The sequence below is a fragment of the Tyto alba genome, unplaced genomic scaffold (genome assembly GCF_018691265.1).
Source record: "Tyto alba isolate M040663 unplaced genomic scaffold, T.alba_DEE_v4.0 Super-Scaffold_34, whole genome shotgun sequence".
Classification (NCBI taxonomy): Eukaryota; Metazoa; Chordata; class Aves; order Strigiformes; family Tytonidae; genus Tyto; species Tyto alba.
Genome location: NW_024881309.1, coordinates 1029789 through 1049804, shown reverse-complemented (window position 1 = coordinate 1049804; position 20016 = coordinate 1029789). Strand labels below are relative to the sequence as shown.

At 44.6% G+C, this 20016-nt stretch overlaps 1 protein-coding gene across 6 annotated transcripts in view; it reads right to left on the bottom strand.

Annotated features, from left to right (window-relative positions):
• The window catches only part of AAK1 (AP2 associated kinase 1), an 80762-nt gene extending 62638 nt beyond the window's left edge, over positions 1 to 18124 (bottom strand). The window contains exons 1-2 of one of the 6 annotated variants that reach the window (XM_032985123.2): positions 17738 to 18124; positions 17284 to 17621 (exon numbers count right to left, since the gene is read on the bottom strand). In XM_032985123.2, the coding sequence (XP_032841014.2) occupies positions 17284 to 17446 (163 nt within the window). In that variant the 5' untranslated portion in view covers positions 17447 to 17621; positions 17738 to 18124. The remainder of the gene's footprint in view (positions 1 to 17283; positions 17622 to 17737) is intronic. The other 5 variants (XM_032985120.2, XM_032985121.2, XM_032985126.2 and 2 more) reach the window with 5 other exon arrangements.
• Between the last annotated feature and the right edge of the window lie 1892 nt (positions 18125 to 20016).

Genomic DNA, 20016 nt, shown 5'->3' with positions numbered 1-20016 from the left:
TTTTTCCCTAGTTGTGTATACACAACAGTCATTTATTCCAACCCAAACTATTCTATGATTCTATGATACGATTCTTGATCATAAAGCACCAAAATAGTTGGACATCTTTTCCAAGGACAGAGATGGCTTCAGCAAACCTCAACTTTGGAGTCACTTACCCTTCAGCACAAAGAAAAAAAAGGCCAAGGAAAACACTTTGGGCAGAGTTAAGCAATACAATCATCTGTAATTATTTTAGACAACGGCCAAGTTCAGCTAGCATTAGCATTAAGATCTGCAAGCACATCAGGGAAAAGCACTCAGATGTGCCAATGCTTCTCTCCTACAGCTCCTAGTGCCAGCTTTCAAAGGTGAAAAAACAATCCAGTCTTGGTTCTCCCCACATATAACCAAGGATGAAGGAGGACAAGTGACTCTTAGTGGATAAGAGGAGACTTGCCTGGCAGCTCCTATAAAAAGCACCACACTCGGTCCCAAGAACAAGGCAATAACAGGAAGGAGAGCAAAGGGCAAGAGTCCCTCGGTGATCATGTCTTGGGTGATGATCTTGTGCTACCCTCCACACAGACAAATATTTGCTGATTAATTTTCATACAGGCTTTTTATTTTAATTATAGCTCCACCAGTCAACTATGGGAGGCATTAGGATTATAGCACTATTTTTGTCAGTATTAATCTGCATTAATATATTCTTTCTGCTATCTTTTATTCCACTACTCCCTTGTCCAGCAGGAGGGTATTACCGCAGCATACCTGCTAAAAAACACACAATTTCAAATCCTATTTTTCCCTTATGATGCAACGTCTCCATCAACTCTGAGCCCTTTGCTTCTGGGGCAGTGTATTTCACCCTAAAATAAGTTTTCTGTTCTAATATTAACCCTTTTTATTATCAAATTTATCCACAAACAGGGATCAGTATTACAAAGTGTTCTGTTTTGATACATAACAAGGAATTGGAACAGTCAGGATCACTAACACATTGTTTTTTCTGCTTTAAGAAGCATCTACACCACCTTTAAAGTTAGACAGAGATGTCAGCATTAATATCTTTAAAGAAAAATAAAAACAAATCTTGAGGGAGTTATTGTAAAGTGGTTTGAGGTTTAATTAAGAAGCCACAGTCATGAAGCAGACTCTGCATTAGGGCTGTAACATTCAAGATCACGGCTATATCAAAGACAGTAAAGATGACATTGGTACAATCTGTGAATTACCAAATTCAACCTGGAACATTATCTCTGCTCCCACTTTCTTGAGATGGGGATTGTCAGAAACACAAGCACTTTGCAAATAAATCCTCTGTTCTTTAAGTCATGGTGTTAAAAAGGATGCTAGTAGTGTATGAAAACCTGCAATTAACAAAAAAGGCAAAAAATTAAGAACCTGACCAAAGAACTCATGGGTCAGTGTGACAACATGCTACTCATAGCAGCAGTATGAAGCAAAGGCCCTACTTACCCATCTCACATCCCTGAACTCTGCTTCGCAGACATGAGCTCTGGAGGCTGCCTCCAGAAAGCAAATTTGTGCTGGAAGGGCACCTTCAGGCATCCAACTAGGGAAAGTCCAGAGAACATCCCTCAAACCGCAGCACCTCATAGTAAGAGATAGTAGCAAGTCATCCTAACAGGATGGTACCAAAGGTTCACCAGGAAACACACCCCCCCTCACTACATTTTGGGTATGGCACAACACATTACCAACAGAAGGAAACATTTTTAGAGGTTGCCCAGTACTGCAAGGTATCACAAAGGGCCCTGACTGCTGCCAAGAATCCAGTCTTAAAAGTGAACATAAGATCTGTTACTCACAAGCTTGCTTCGGTCTGGTGAAAGATTAATCACTGATACAGTCAAACAGCATTTCCTACACCCTCTGCTTTTTTACAACACAGTAGGACGTAGTCTGCTACCATAAAGCCTGCAGGCAAAAGGGCACTTCAGTTCTCCCTGAGCAAAGACACCAGACCGCCTGCAGTTAAACAGAGAGCTGCAGGATCACTAGCATGGCCTCCAGTATAGTCTTCCCTTTTCATAGTTATCTCCACACAAGCAGCATCCCAAAAGGTGAGCCCTTGGGGCCTTCAAACTTTGCTCTCTCTAGTACTTTTATAGCTTTGAGAAACATACAAAATCTGCATTAAAAAAGATTTTATTCTTGCCCCAGTGGAGTCGAATGGAGGTAGGTCAAGGATGACGAGATTAACGGACAGAGGGAGGCTTTCTCCAGCCTCATTTCACCCTCTACAAATTGCAATAGGATGCTGGTAAGCAACACTGGATTGTCTCGCTGAGAAACCGTGACCTGTGTCACTGAGTCACTGTCTGGCACAGAATTTCACCTGACTCAGCCTCTTGCTTCTAGGCAGAGCTGACAGTGCCCGCAGTCACTCCTGACATGTCTGTTTAACCTGTTCTTTAACTATTCTACTTACATGTTCTTTATTCCTGAGGTGGTGTTACCCTTACTGTCAGGAAGTCTCACCAAACTCTCCAATGACTTGATTTCAGCCCCAGATTCTTACCTTACACACCAACAAGCTACTGCCAGTCTTTTCTCCACAACCTCCTGTACAGCTGGAGGCATGCTATCCAGAATATCTTTCTCAGATTACTTAGCACAAAAAGACTAAAAAGACTTGAAGCAGTGGTGGTTGTACTAATGTTCTTTGTGTTTGTATTTTGCTGTTTTATTACTGCATGTTGGAGTGTTCATCATGATACACAGAGTTTGGGATTTAATTAACACATATGACTCACTCTCCCACCCAATTCCATAATCCTCTGGTTACATTAGAGTATTTACATGTTATTTTATATCCATATAAGCAAAGGTTATTCATCCTCAAGTTGCATGCACAGAAAACACACGGCCTATCCTAGAGGCACAGCCTTGTATCATGTTTCAGGAGTACATGGACATAATAGGTGTTTGTTCCCCATGATCCAGGCTACAAAATTAGGGGTTTTGTTTGTGTTTGAGTTTTTTTTGTTTGTTTGTTTTTTACCTACGCTAAGCTGTATCAACAGCTGGCAAACTCAAGCACAAAGTAGTGACAGGGTGTGCTCAGCCACCAGCTGAAACAGAACAGGGTCATACATAGAAACCCACAGCTGTAAGTGCTACTTGAATGACTTTCTGAAGGTGGCAATAAGAGAGGTGAAACACAGGATACACTGCACAGACAACGGAACAAGCAGTAGTCTCTGCAGAACCAGGAAGGCCTGAATATGGATCTCCCGGTCTTACTACACCCAAGCTCCTCTGAACTCCAACCAGTGCACATGCTTGTGTGTGTGTACATGTGCGTTATAAACCAAAGAGTCCAGTTCTGAACAAGAACAAAACAAAACCCCTTATCCCCTGCCAAAAAACTTTACAGCTGAGAAAAGCAGATAATAATGCTAAACTAAACAGGTCTACTCTTAGCTGAGATTTTCTACATCAAAGGAAATAACAAGCTTTACTTAGTTGTTTTTTGGTTTATTTTATTTAAGCCACTTGATTTATGCTAAAGCGTAACAGTGCCAAGCTTAAGGGACTACTTCAATCTAAAAGGCCTGCCCCAGCATCTGCTAGAGTAGTATCTGGAGCAAGATATGAAGATGAACTCTACATATCAGGAATACAAGCCACTGGCCTCTGCAGGGTAGAAGGTGGGGTCTCAGTACAGTACTGCAGGGGTTCTCCTTCAGCTCAAGGGCTCTAAAACACAGAGATACAAGACCCTATGATCCATGCAGGCGTAATAGCTATGAAGCAAATGAGACAGCAGAGAACAAAGTACCACTCTTCCCTTCATGCACAGGATCTGTCACTAGGAAGCTCCCCATGTTCACTTCCAAGAGGAAAGATCCAGCTCTCAGTACCTTACCTCACCATATTCACCTGTACACAGAGTTAGACACTATTAAAACAAAACAAAAGATCAGTGTAGATTCTGGTTGGTTTACTAGGCTTTCAGTTGTGGGTTAGTCTGTTCCTTTGAGTTGCTTCCATTGCCCCTAAACAGCACTTTAAAAGGCTTCACACTGGAGTAGAGATAGGACTGCTCTGGGAAACTTACCAAATCAGATCTTGAAACATCAACCGCCAATTAAATAGTCTGAACATTTAAAAGTTATCTTGAGGGCAAAGAAAAAAAAAAAAAAAAAAACCAAACCACTAACTCCAGCTGAAAGAGCTTCATCTGTATAAGTAGGAATGGTCACAATCACTCAAATTTCATCCATGCTCTGACCATTTTAAGTGGCAGTAGAACCAAATCAGAGCTTCAGAACTGCAGGGAAAGTAGGCAACACCTAGATAAAGCATAAAGGGCACCTAGTACTTCAAGACAAGAAACCTTAAACAGGAGAATCAGCTGAAACCTGCATCTCCCCAGATGAGATACTAAGCAAACAGAAAATTAGCTAAGCAGATATATTTGCAACAAGATCAGGACTTTAATAGTGATCATATTCAAAAGAAGACTGTAACAGTAATATAACTGTAAAATGTCAAGAACTTACAGGAAATGCACCTTCTCATTCTATAAATATTTCTAGCAATACTTTAACTAAAGAAACTGCAGGAAACATGGACACAGGTCGTATGTCAAGCTATCCAAGGTTAGCATTCCCCTGGCATAGCACAAACTCTTGAAGAATATTCAGACTTTGCTGGGCAGCAGCCCCATAAAAATCCCCAATTCACCTTCCCTCCTCGCAGAGCAAACACATACACAACCCGCTTCCTCCTAGCAAAGGCTGGGGCTTCCCAAGTTTGGTCCTACTGCCAGAGGAAAGCAGTGTTGGGAAATTAAGGTAGATTCTGTGTTCACCTGGTTCATATTCGTATCAGCACCAGTTCTGAGCAGAGCAGGTCAAAAACTCAGTCAATTGTCTGCCTGTGGCAGAGAGAATTACACATGCAGCCCTACAGAGCCAGAGGTCTCAAGGTTCAGGCATGAGGCTCTGCACTCTTCCACCAATGACAACCGCAAAAAATTCTCCACGCAGCTCACATCTGAGTTGGAAAGAATTCGGTCTCCAAAAAGTAAACTTACAGATATGAGCAATACAGTCTCTGTGTTCTGTTGGCTTAAAAGAAGAGGAGCCTCCATTGCTGGCCAGCAACAATCTGTTGGGTAACTTCATGCTAAGCCAGTTCGCTGGCCATGGAAAGCCCAGCATCTGTGGCAGCTTTGTGCCTAATAAAAATTGCAACTGCTGCACACCCAATTTAGTGGGAAGGGGGAAAAAAACAGCTGCAAAGGCAACTTCAGAGTCATGCGCATCCATGAAACAACATACACAGTCAAGGCAAAGATCTGCATCCAATACTAAAAAAAAAAAAAACAAAAAACAAAACAACACACCAAAACCAAAAAACAAACCCCAAGGGGCACAGGCAACGCCGTGCTTTTTAGGAACTCTTACTACCAACTCAAGAAAGCAAGCAGTAGGTCTCACAGCTCCAGCTGTACCACTGTTTAAGCTCTAGTCTTTAAATACCACCAGACAAGCTTTAATAGAACATCTAGCATATCTAACAGAGCAAAGGACTTCTCCCCAGGCAAAACAAAGGCTCAAGCTCATGTAAAGCTTGTGGTTCAGATTCTCAGCTTGAGTAAAGCACAGACATAGTTAGCCCTATACAGGTTTACCATAGCTGAGAATCCTAATGTGATTATCCATTATTACCAACATATAGGGCCCTTGCTTAGTGTCATTGCTGCAATATCTAGGCCATGACAAGACAGATTTAGATTTACAGGCTCCACCCTCTTCTGGGTGCTTTTTAAATAGGCAGGACGTCATAGTTAATGTTAGTGTGGCAGTCACAGCCACGAGTGCCTAAACTGTGCAAAATAATACAACCAGAAATGTCACCCAACACAGAACAGAAGCACAGTCTTCACCTCTTCTAATTTTAGGAGAGCAAGACTGGCTGGCTAGGGATTGCTGCAGTTTTCTGGGGTGAGCATTTAGTTTACTACCTGTAACACAACTACAAACAGCCACAAAATATTTATATAGTCATAGGCACTTTCACTGCACTGATGACATGGAAGAATCTTAACTGCCTCCTCCTCACTTCTCTGGGTTTTATTTGGATAGATCTGATTTAAAGCTGTTTAGCTTCATTTGTTTATATTTTTCAGAACCCTGTCTCATTACAGATATTTAAGAGCTACTCCTCTCCCCTAGATGACACGCCTTCAACTCCCAGCCAGTTCCATGGAGAAAGTCAAAAAAGGAAGCTGTAGATCATACCACAGCAGAGAAAGGAGAGGAGGAAAAAAAGGGGAGGGGTTGGGGGGTAAGGAAATTAATCTCTACCATGCAACAGCCTATTAGAAACTTAAAATAATCAGTGGGCAAGATTCATCCTGCGCATCAACTTTGCACTCCCTTTTCAAAAGCTGCAGTCAAAGGGTAGCAGTAGCTTGTCACACTACCCATCCTCCAAGAACACAGTCAGAACACAGCCTGGACACCTTAATTTAGGGATATTAAAGGCTCACAGTATTTGTGACAGCAATTTCATAACAAACAGCAGCTCACTAAAGGCTATGGAACACTGTACTGGCCTTCACAGCAGGAAGCACAGTTAGATGTTCACGTGGGTAGAATCGCTAGGCATGTGCTCCGCTTTACAGTCTTGTGCATCCACTCAATTCTTCCCTGACAGGCAGACTTGGAAACCCAAAGCTGATGGAGCAGTGTTTTATTACTGTATAACAAAATACACTGCCTCCAAGTAGATTACTTGGCAAAGCAGACTCAGTCCCTCCCTACTGTAACAATTTTAGTCCTTGAACTTCCACTGTAAGACTGGGAAAAAAATAAATAAAAAATTAATGGATTATTAATAACTCACAGCTTTAAAAAAATAATAATCATTTGTTTAGTTATCAGCCAGCCCTCTAAACAGCACATTTCAGCTGCTATTATTCCAAGCAGCTGCTAATAGCATCTGAGACCTCCTTCATCTCCAAGTGAAATTAGCAATGGCATAAACATACTGCAGAGCATGACTGGTTTTGAGTGAACATGACTGGAACTGCAAAGCCAGCAAGAAGCTGCAGCAATTGCATGCAGCTGAAAAGCTTCACTGGAAAGTCAAGGAAGCAGTGAATCACGTCGACAGGAGACGAGAGAAAAAACAAAACTAGCTGAGCAGAAAGCAGGTTGTAGCTGGAGGTGCAGAGGAAGGAAAAAGCAAGACTAAGCTGGCAAGGGGTGGGTCTGGTTTTTAACTGGACTTACTTGCAAGGGCCAGCCAGAGCAGGCTTACCGGAGACCTTAAGTGCTATGGTAACAATCTCCATTTGGGAAGCAATTATGCAAGGATCCAAAGAGAGCTCATGGCAACAGACAAGTTAGACATTTAGGAATTTTGATTACTATGGTAGCACTCAGACATCCCTACTGAGCAAAGCAGGATGAAAAACACAAGAGAAATCCTAATACTTACATTCTAGAAAAAGCTCAAGCTTACAGCTAACGTGATACTATACGAGCTTCACAAGAGTGTATAAAGGTTTCTTTCAAACAAGTTTCTTCTGCTTTAACCCAGGAATCCAGATTTCAACCTTAGGTATACTCTTAAGTCCCAGAAGTGCCATCTCACTGAGTAACAGGAAAACACAACTTAAGGACTACATAATATTCCTCTAGAAGAGTATATGCTAATCGAACCCTGAAGACAGCAATGAACTTTTCAACTTGTCAGTACATGCCAAGCATGGAGAGAGATATCTACTATCCCACCAGGCAGCTATCAGGGAATTCAAACCACTAGGTACAGTCAGGAACATACAGTATCCATCATTCAGCGCAGACAAAAAAAAAAAAAATTAAGACTTAAAAAAAAAAAACAGCTCTACATGAAGCAGGATTTGGAGTTTGCCACATATACACAGGTGAAGGAGAGAGATATGAATAGGCATATGCCTGTCTGTTCTTTTGTCAGATGTCCAAAAACAGTAAAGGGTTGCAGGGGTCCAGAACCTGCAGTCTTGTGACTACTAATCACAAGCCCCATAATTACCAGTGGTTTAATTCATCAGCTCAGATGAACATACATAATTGCTTGAGAATATCAACTTACATAAAATATATCAATATATGCAATTCTAGCCTGCTTGGTAGCAGAAAAAGCTTCAAAGGTACAACACAAGTGTTCCTTATGTCGTTAAGTTTAAAACAAAAGCAAAAGGTAGAAAATCACCATCTGTCCCACTCCAAAAATAGCATCATTTTAATTTTAAAAAAATCCAATACCTGTTTAATCCTGTCACATGTTCTGTTGAACACCGTGTGAGCAAAGTTGAGTTTGTGTGTTTCCTGTGGTCCCTGAGTAACATCAGATCTTTGGAAGATACTGTGTAAGTATCATGTCATGATTAGCTTAAGATTACAGCTGCCTGCACCTAGCAATGAGTCTTTCTGAATATGTCTCCTACAGTGGCAGCACACAAGTGTATTTTGGTACCAAACGCAAATGTTGAGCCTCAGCAGGCACAGGCAAAGGCAGCCAAGCATCTCCCAGGAGTATGGACAGTCTTTGTTCTGTGTTTGCATTATGTGACACAGGGCCCTAGTCCATGATAAAAGTTCCTCGATACTATGGTGACATGAATATTAATGACACTGTGGTTAAAACACCAGACAAGGAGTTACATTTGCATTTAATACAAGGCTTCGTCACTGCTTTCCTACATAGCCTTTATCAAATGGCTACATCTTCATGGGCTTCAGTTTCTCATTTGTAAAATAATTTGATAAGCCTTTCTTCCACCATATAACTGTCTATTTTGCAGTGAAGGGAACAACCTCACGCAGAGCCACAAGTTGTATGACACCTAGTACACAGGGGTCTTTATGTTCACTGAAGAGCAGAGACAGCAAAACAGTTCAAACTACAACTGGTAATCAGGTATAGAAAGAGAAGGGTAAATTCATATTCACTTATCTACGTACATCTTCTAACTCAAAAGCAACAGGTAAAGGCCAAAAGAAAGGCTCTGACTTTCAGCTGAAGTTTTCTTGACAGAAATATGCACTGAAAGCATCCCAGGACAGAGTCTGACCCAAGCCTGTGCTGCCCCTTCCCTTTCTTTATGCCTTACTGTCCCTCCTTCATCCTTTGCCACCCCATAACCCACACGTCAGTGCTCTGCAATGCATTTCCTTACAAACATAACCAATCAAAAAAAAAAAAACCAAAACATAAGAACCAGCAGGATCTCACCAGCTGACAACTGGGGCTGGCTTCTTGTGTCAGCTTATACTCACTGACTTGTGAAAGGGCTGTAACGAATATGTAGCCTCACAGAGCTTAAGTCAGAGCACACCCAACTTTGCAAGCAGCACTTGCTGAAATTCCCAGGGAACGTTCAGTGCACCTCAGCTAGTGTCCACATCACCTGCTCCCCACCACAGTTATGAGCATCCTGCTGACCCTACCTGCACTGCATAGGGGGGAGATAAGGCACAGAGCTGTCAGATGAGTTTAGTAGGTACTTCTCAAGCATGTAAGATGCATGGTAGGGGCATTTACAGAACTCCAGCAAAACAACAGGGATCCTATGAAGAGAGAACCTTTCCATCCCAGCCACTGGGCCACCCTTGCTTATCTCTGCTTATCTCCTGACCTTACCCCAACTCTCTCCCCAAAAAGACATGGCACAGCCTCTTCCTTCCAGCCAACCTCTCCTACCTATCTGTCCTGAATCCCAGAGGGCTGGTTATTCCTTGTTATTCATCTACTCTCTACACGCCATGAATATGTTCACCTAACAAGAGGTGCTACACTATCTGGGTTAAAAAAAAAGGCAGGTGTGCCAGGGCGTGAGTATATGCACACACACACATACTTTTACAGATCCTTCTAACTTAAAAAGCTATTTTCTCTAAGAATTTTACTGCATCTTTCATGCCACCAATCATTTGCATATCCGCTAGTAGTAGACACTTCTTGCCAAAGGTCATGGAGAGTTATTAGACCAGAGCCCAAGGGTCAACAGTAGCCACAAATATCATGTGAACGCACTGCAGTCATACAGCAAGGATTTCCTATCGATCCAGCTCACTCCTCCGAAGCAGCAGCTAAACGCTGGAGAGAAGGCCTGTATTTCTGACACGCTTCCCAAGTCAGAAGCAATTAATCCTTCAGAGGCTCGTGACAGGTAACTAAAGCATCACTGACTTAGCAGATAGGTTGCACAGAAAAGGCACATAAAGTAACAGGTCTGCACTTCTGTGCTCCTCTCACATCAACACTGATTATTTTTGCTCATTTTAAGTATTTTTAAACCACTTTAAAGTCTGAGTTTTATATCACTCTCACTCCTGCAAGATCTGAACAGCTTCCACCTACAATCCAGGATAGCAGTAAAGTCACAAAAACAGGTATACCACACCAAACCAAGGGTTCCTCTTGCTTGCTATGGTGCTTTAGACAGAAACTGATGTTGAGGGAAAGCCTGCACAAATCAGGCCATGTTGTGCTTCTCAAGGAGCATTCTGTATTTCTTTTAGAGGCAAGCTCTGAGTTTATTTTACTGCTGCCATTTCAGTTGTGCAGCAAAAGCACATGTCAACCTTGCAAGCGTCATTTAACATACAGAAATAAAGGAGATATCATCTGAATAACAGCTGTGCATTTAGAGAGCTTCAGAATATCATGTATTTTGCTATCACACCCTCGAGAACAGCATGCCAGATTGCTTTTTAAGTTCACACAGGCACATTTTGGGCTCACCTCAATCTTGCAGCCCTGGGAACACCAAATGAGAAGTAAAACCAGCATGATCCTAACAGTGACTGAAGATCAGATCTACCTGTCCTCATCACAGCATCAGCTAGCTTCAAGCTCCACTGTGGGGTGGACGTACATGCATGTAGAGTCTCTGCTTGGGGAACTCAGCTGCTGATGGCTTTTTTTATTTTTAATCTATGAGATCACCCGTCACTGGTACGTAATTTGTTTCTGCAAAAATCATGAAGCAAACCAGATGCTATGAGCATCTTGTTCCAAAAAAGTCTTTAATCCAATCCTGTGACACATGGCCCAGGGTCCTGATGTCAGCACGGGTTCTACCACAGAGGAGGCGTAAATTTATGCCCAAATCACATGCGTGCCAAGAGCACGCCCATTTAAAACACACAGAGAGAGCATTTGAGAGAAAACACAGACTGCAATTAAAGCACTTAATCTGGAAGGCCAGAGATCAATTCCTGACTTGGCCACACATACTCTGCATTGCTTCACCTTCGTATCTCAGTATATCATTTCCCAGCAGCCCTAAAGTGAATGGAAGGACATTTTCCTAGACCGTGCCAGGGCTCAGATACTCTGGCAACAGGGTAGTCAGAGCTCCTCACGTTAGGAGCTGCAGCAGCTGCTCTCTGCTTTCATTCTACTGCATCATACTGTAGGCAGCTAACAATAACCTTCATTTCATTAAGTGGCAATTCCTGGACCTCCTACAAAAGGAGAAAATAAGTTTCCATAATGATAAAAAGCCACAAATGAGAAAGAATTACTTTGCAACTGTGTTTCACTTAAGCCTTTCCAAATCTTTTCCTTGTGCTTGTAAATCATTGTCAGTATTGTTACTACATTCAAAAAAGTACAGCAGCCAGTATCTGATTTAGGGAAGTATGTTTCCAATACGATACTGCCACAAGGACATCCTGTACTTCCCCCATCCAAGAAAGAAGGCATCCTTTCCTGGGAAACTTATTTATTCAGTTACCTCTCCTTATGAAAAGGGAACTCCACCGTAAACTCAGTTTGCTTACGGTCCATTTCTCCTCAGAGACTTCCTGTCTTCTTCCACACGTGTAACATGAGTGAACGCTTACTTAGTACAAATGAAAGCAAATTGGTTGTGACTTTCCAGGAGAGCAGCAGCAAGTCCTGCAGCTAGCAAGCTGCTGTTGCAATGGGCACAGCCTCAGTCTGTCCAAATCACCATTTTCCCTGAGAAAAAGTCACCCTCAAAGGAAGCAGCTTCCAGTCGCAATGCAAGTATGCAGCACCTAGTCAGTTCTGACCCCTTATTAGTTGTGATTAATGCAGGTGGGTGAGCTTGGAAAGCAGCAAGTGCTAAACCCAAAGCAGATTCCAGCTTGTCTTCAGCACATTTATAACTTATCACCTGCTCTCTTCAACTGCTGACAAGCTCCTGTACAGAGGGGAGAAGGCCCATGACACAACAGAAACATAATGGCAGTACATGTTCTCCTTAGATCCAAAACATCATTGCTGGTGTTGCAACCAGAGGTTAGTAACCTGTTCATATAAAACTACTAGAACACTTCCGCAAGACCAGAGTCAGATAGATAAATGATGTATCTTCTCCACCCAGAATCCCAAAACTAAGCTTTCTTATACTAAGTAACTGACTTAGTAAGGCTGTTGCAAGACTGCTTGAATTAGAAACTATTTTGTTTTAACATGGAAGGCTCTTTAATGGGAAACCAACTGCAGACAACTTGTCCTCCCATGAATGCACTGGGCTAACACTGCCATCACATATGCTTTTAGCTAATATAACTGTTACGTAAGAAACTAGCCACCCCTATGTACAATCCCAGAACCATTCTCTGACATGTCTCAAAGCTTACAAGTGAGGCTAGATGATGCAAGTCTCTGGGCTATACAACTTCTTACACAGTTAAATCCACTAACACCTTCTTTTCCTTCCTGATTACATCTAGGGACATGGCACACACTCTGCCCCAGCAAAATCTGTGCTGCTAAAAGCACCAAAGCACTTGGGATACCTTGACATTTACCAAACAACCCACTTGGGATTCTTCACCAGTTTGCCTGGCTTGCACACTCAAAAAAACAGACTACTAAACCACAAAGGAGCCAATATACTACCTAGCAGTGCAGAGTGCAGTGTACATGCCCTGCTTCACAAGGTACACAGGAAAAACAATGGGGTTGGGAATTAAAAAAAAAAAAAAACCAAAAAACACCACACCAAAAAAACATGTCCCATTCCAAGAGGAGAAATAGTTTAATTCCTAATCCAAATGTCACTGGTCAGCTGATCAGCAGCTGGCACTTTGCAGAAGCTAGGAGGCAATAACTAATAACTAACAAAATATACTTCAAAGTGATGTCTTGAGCCCAACCACACTGGAATTGGGTTGAGGAGCATGTAAATCTGCAAAAATTACCTCAGATGGAGTTTGGTTTAAAGTGAAGTAATTTCAGAAGAAGCTCATGTGAAATTTTAGTGACTTCAGGTTATGGTGCTGCACACTCCAGGGAAAGGAAGCACTAAGGATAAGCCAGGCAGAGGTCAGCAGAAGTCCTCTGCAATTAGCCCAAGCACACACTAGGCAGCTCAAGGGACCACCTTCCCCCATTGCACACAGGTTGTGCACTCACAGCCATATCAAGCTCTTCATACACGTGTTGGCCTTCAGGTCTACTGAAGAAAATCATGAAACCTTCTCACAACGTCCATCTTTTCAAAATGGAGTAAAAAATAAAGCTGGCAAATTTAAGCTGATTTTGTATTGGTTTATAATGCCTACCATTATATACATTAGCTAGCAGCACACATAGAAGCATGTATCTGAAAAAATTTCAGTGAAATATCTGACAATTTTTAAACCCAAATCCTCTAACTTATACATTTTAAGAGGAAAAGACTACAAGTAGAACCTTCAGAGAAATAACTGAAAAAGTGACCTTTCACAGACCTGAAGAAATACAGCCTGTATCTTTTGTTAGAAGTAAACCAAGACAAACAAAATACTAGCTCAAACAGCCTCCCCATCAATGCTTACACACCTTGGATCAGTTCAGTACTCTTACAATATTGGAAGTACACAGAGTAACACAAAACACAGCCCCTGAAAAACCGGACACTGGGGCAATCCCCACTTTGGTTGTTTTAGGGCAGAGGAGTACATGTGTCTTGTGGTACTTTACCACACTTGCACACCCCACAAACTCCTTAGCAAATTTCTTATTTCTGGCAACATCCTTATAAATGTTTCTGCTGCTCTGGTCCTCATCTGAGAGACACGGGGTCTTCCTCACAGCTCCACTGTGGGCTTTTGGGGTGGAGTTTCTTTGGTTTGTTTGGTTTTGTTGGTTTGTTTTTTTGGTTTTTTTTTTTTTTTTTGCTACACACAGGAAGAAACAAAAAGCAGCAACCAATTTAATCACACTATTTTGGTTCCTTTTCATAAACAAAACAGTAAGATAGTAGCCTGACTCACCCACACGATCAAATGCCTCATGGGCATTCACCAGTCACCTCAGCACTGTGAAACACTACTCACCTCAAAGTCAGCAACAACCCCCCTCAGCCCATACTGGGTGATGCTGAGCAGTTAGTTCTCATGCAAACTTTGAGGGGAATTTTTCAAGAGATTATTTGTGCTATTATATGGATTAGAGCAAGATGACTACAAAGACTCAAATAAGAATCACCTATTACAATATACTGTTTGTAAAAAAATACTAATGCACCGGTATTATACCACCACAGGCAAACAACCATTCAAGCTCTTTCTATATTATTCCCATCTACTTCCTTCCAAAAGGAAGGAATGTTCCTCCCTGCCCAGGAAAGCAAGTATCCAAACACAACTATTTTTAAGGGGGTGGGGGGTGTACCTAGCCACAGCAGATATTTCAGGGGATCTACGCAAGAGACTGCGAGCACGTGGAGACATCTGCCATCTGGCACATTTCACTGTGCCTGTATTAAGGACTCCCATCCTGGGCCAGGGAGCAGACATCTTCAGCAGGGTTGCTCAGCAGAATTGAGGGGGACCAGTCACAGCTTTGACAGATTAGAGGTAAATCCCAACACTTGAATTCCAAAAGTTCTGGTTCAACCAGTTCCTCAGGCTTGCAACTCAAATCTTCCCCACACCATCCATTCATTTCAGACACTCTTTCTTTTAAGCCACTTTTACATCTCATTTATTTTCTAAGCTTCACATGCTGCACCAAACGCAGGCCTGGCCTCTGCCTTCTAAAGCAACAGTGATGAGAGATGTTTCTTTCCCAGACAGGATACTTACTCCTCCTCCTACAAAGTGCTTCCCAGGGGACTTTTCCTTTTAGCAGAAATGGCCAAGACTTCACAAGTTGCCTTTTCAACACTGCTGAACCACCAAAATTCACTGCAGATACAAAGAAGTTTTCCAGCTAAGGATTCAGATGTCAGTAGTGCAGGGACCAGGTTGCCAGAGAGCTCCCCAGGTCTCCAGCTGAGTCAGTAAAAAAATACTGTTTACCAGCACTTGGGGAGCTCATGCAGCTACAGCAGAAGGCCATAAGCATGCAAAGCTGCAGTGCTTCTGACCCACGTTGACTCTCCAGATGACCTTACTTTCCCATAAAGGAAATGGTATTTTCATCCCCCTGTTTCCATCAAAAGGCGACAACCTGCGAACCTACAAGCCACCTTGCTCTTGTCCCCGTGAAGACTTCATTCGCCACACAGCAGGATTTCAGACTGCCCACATCAGGAATTTAACTGTGAGGAAAAAACTTTCATAGCACATTTCACCCAAAGAACTTCCTTTGCCATACAGCGTAGGCAGGAAGAGAACATAACACCTATTTTGCAGGCCTGCTGCACCTCGCTGGGCCTCCACATGCAGATCTCAGAATTGTAGCCAACTCTAGGCCATGCTCCATCCTAGAAGCCAGCCAAGAAACCAGGAGTCACAGGGAAAAGCCCTCAAAAACAGCAGTTCCTCCAGGACAGGGAAGTACGGAGGGGAGGCACTTCTCCCACACAATCTGTGCTACCACCTCGCACCCTTGGTGGCTCTAGCCTAGGCATGATGAGCGGGACAGAGCCCAGTGACACACAGGCTTGCTTCCTGGTGCTGTCAGCACCGGGGCAGAACCTGCCAACAGATTATTCATCAGCAAAAAAAGCCTCTGTTTCCCCATGTTACCAGGATGAGGCCAGTCTGCATTAAAAAAAGGCTGTGACAGCTTCTCAGGTTTAGCTCATGTAGTTCCTAAGCTCCTAGGGCCAAAAGAGCCTTGGAAATATCAGCCAAGGCAAACCTGTATTGCAAATTTGAAGTGAGAAAAAAAAAAAAAAAAATCACTATAGTTACTAATTGAAGGACTGGCTTCAGTGCTCCTCTCAGCTCAGCATGCAGCAGAACATATCAGAAAGCATGTCTGAAAGATGGTCACAGATCTACTTCCTTGTACACTGTGGTGACTTTTTACAAACCTGAATGCACACAGTGTACCCAGAGTCCCTTTTCCATTTTAGGGTTCTTCCTGTAAAAGCCAACACAGGTCCTCCCACTCAGCTCTCATACAGCATCTACTCTCCCCTTCACAATTACAAGATCAAAACAAAACACTGTTTTGACTGAAATTGCAAAGGATGCTGTGCAGGAGATAGAGCCGGAGCAGGTCTGAGGCCAACATCTCTCTGAAGGTCGAGGTTAAGGTTACCAGCCAGAGATATTCATTAGGTTCCTTATAGCCCAAACAAATTAAATGTAAAATGATAGTTAAAGCAGTAGTGCTATTTACAATTAAAAACCACCACCAACAGCTTGCTGCACTGCAAGCACTGTGCACATAAAGAGTTCTATAATCCCCACTGTTCCTTTTTAGTTATTTGTTTTATTTTGAAGAAAAAAAAAAAAAAGCTATTGGGATTACCACTTCCCCTGCGGAAGCCCCACACAAACAGAAATCTCTCTAGATCACAGCTAGCCATACTCAGTCTACCTATGTGCATGACATATCTACAAGGAGCTTACTCCAGTGTTTTATTCCTCTCTGTTTCAGGTAGGAGAGGAGGCAACTGGTTGAAGAAAGTTAGAGCGAAAGCCACTGCTTTTTATTTACAGCACCTTGTTCTGCACCAAAACATTTGACAACTTGGGGTTTGTTTTTTTTTTTTTTTTTTTTAAACAAACTCCCAGCTCGGGGAAAGTGGGAAACAACTTCTAAAATCCCCTCAGTTTCTAGTGCATTAAAAAAAAACCAAAAAAACAAACCAAACAAAAAAAAAACAAAACAAAGCAAAACAAACCCAAACCAAATCCAGCAAACCCACACTGGGTTTACAGATCAGAAGACCAGAAATGTCAGCTTGCAGATGCCACCGGATTGCAAGTCTGTCAAGGACAATGAAATATTAGGGGAGCTAGGAATAGCGGGGGAGGTGGAGTGCACAGTAAAGGCCAAAGCCTCCCTTTCCAGCTTTGTAAGGGAACGGAGGAGGGAAAGAAGCAAAGGCAGAGCGCTCGGTGGCCTTACCTTCCGCCAGCACCTCGTCCACCGTCACCTGGTGCCGGCCGATGCTGAACACCCTGCCGATGTACCCGCTGCCCGGGCCACCGCTGCCACCGCCACCGCCGCTGGTGCCCGATCCAGGGCCAGAGCCACCCTGCTCCCGCCGCGAGTCGAAAAACTTCTTCATGTCTCAGGAGGCAGCAGCTGCCTGGTTCTGGGGGGGGCGATGCTATTTTTAATGGTCCTAAGCCCCCTCTCCTTGTTCCTCCAGCTGCCCGGCCGAGGCCGGCGAGGGGGATCCGGGGCCGCTCGCCTTGTGGGGCCGAGCAGAGCAGGCGCGCTGTCCTCCGGGGGATTCACACCTGCAAAACCACAGGGGGGATAACGGGAGGGGAAAGGCGGTTATCCCCACGGCCCGGCCCGGGCCACCGCAGCCCCCTCAGGGGAGCCCTGACAGACAGGGCCCCCCGCCCGGTACCTCTCCGCGGGCGGGGGGTGCCTCCATGCACCCCCTCAGCGGCGCCCAGGGCCGGCCTGCCGCAGCCCCACCGGCTGCCCGCGGCGGGTCACGGCGGGGGCCGCCTGCCGGCAGGGCCCGGGGCCCGCATCGCTGCCTGGCGGAGCTCCCGGCGGCCACCGAGCCCGTCAGGGACCGACCCCGCCGCCGCCGCCGCCGCCGCCAACCCCCGCCGGCCCCATCCGACCAGGAAATGGGCTGTCACAGGAAGTCCCGGCTGCCGGCGGGAGCACCGCCCCCGCGCCCCCGCCAGCCCGGAGGGCTCCCCCGGGCCCCGCTGCCCCACGGTGTCGCCACCAGCGGAGCCCCCCCCGGGGGCGCAACCACCCTCCCCACACTGCGGCGGAGGGGCAAATGCCCTTTTGCCGGGGGGGGGCGGGGTAGGGAGAATGGCGGCAGCCTGCCCCGCCGCGCGGCAGCGTGGGAGCGGTAGTTCCCGTTCTCCAAGCGGTAATTGCGGTGGGCGCCGCACCGCCGCGACGGGGACTACAACTCCCGGCATGCAGCGCGGCAGCGGCGCCCGGTGGGGGGGGAAGAGGAGGGGGGCGCGGGGGCGACGTTTTGGCGGGGTGGTGAGGGGGCTGCGGAGAGGGATCCCGGGGTGGAGGCTTCCCCCTCAGCCCCGCCGGCGGGGAGGGCGTCCGCGGCAGCCCCAGGGAGGGCGGAGGGTGCCAGGGAGCCATTTCTTCCCCCAACCGCGAGGAAAGGGTGTAGAAATCCTGTCAGCAAGGAGCCGCGGCCCGTGCCTGGTGACAGCTGTTTACATTCGTTTTCGAAGTAATGCGCTTAAACTTCATATTTGCGTCCCATGATAATAAAAGTCCCCTGCTGTGACATCTTGTGCTTGACCTGAACTACAAGGTTTGTTCTCGAGCAGCTAGTGCCTGGCTTGAGAGTCTCAAATAAAACTAGAAATAAACTAGAGATCCCCAGCCCTCGAAACTCTTTGAGTGCTTTAAACATAGCAGTTTGTCAGGTAAAGCCTGCACCTTAGATCTGCTATTAATTACATCTTTCTTCTCCTCCTCCCCACACCAGTACTTCACAGTTTGCGGCAAGATGCTCATAAGCAGCAATGCGACTCATCTAAATAGCCCAAAGCCCTTGAGTCAGGCTTCAGACAAATGTAGTTGAGCTTGAATCTCGTGAAATTTCCTATAAATACACTTTTGGTTCTTTTCAGCCTTTTTCTCAGAAATCAGATTTTTCCAGCCTACAGCATTCACAGCAGCTGGCTCCTCTCCTTTCCCCATGTGTTAACAGGGAAGGCCAGAGCTGGGATTTCAAACAGCAGAGGGAAAAATTAACATGGCAAAAATTGGTTTTCCCAGCCTGCGATGCAGAATACAGAACGCTGAGAGACACGTGGCTGCCAGAAGGATGCTTCCATGACAGCACTGATCTCCTTCCTCCCCTCTGACTGGGACAGAAAAGGAAGCCAGAGCACACTCACATTTTCCCAATGACTATTATTTCCTGTATTACGGTAATAACTACAGCCGTCCTGCTGACAAGCTCCTGTCCCAAGTGGCTAGGCTGGGAAGGCCCTGGTTACTGTGGGATGACAAAAATGCTTAGCCTTTGCACAGCCCTTTTTCTTGCATTGCTTTTGGGCACAGGCTTCCAGCAATGCTATCAACACTGGATCAGCATGTTGTAAACAGACCTAATTGTTTTTTTCCATCCAGCCTTTGAAGGCTTTTAAGATGCATATGGCTCTCAGAATAAGCAAGTAAAATTGCAGGTGATAATATTTAGCATGTTGGATATACAGATCTAAAAGCCTGTACTGTATGGTTGCTTTTCTGCTGAGCTACTGTGCCTCTCCATTATGATTAGTGCTACACCTCTTCCATCATCTTTGTTCTCAGCAGTTCTTGTAGGTAAGGGTCCACAAGGCCAACCTGCAGACCGCAAAGTCCTCCTCGACCACCGTCATTCACCCATAGTTTGTAGGGTGCTGCAGAGTGGCTCCTACCTACATCTCATTTCCAGGTGTCATGCACAAAACACCTTAAGTTCACACAGCTGGAACTGCTATCGTTTCAGCCAGTCAGCTAACACAAGTGTGAAAGCAGTCCTTTTTCATTTAACAGGCTTTAATCTTCAATAAACCTTGCTCAGCTGTGATATGATGAGTTGCCAGTGGTCAATACAGGAGATTCACTTGCCCTTCAAATTAAATATGACCTGAGTAAAGCTTCAGTTGCTTCTGTCAATTTTTTATATTTTTTTTTAAT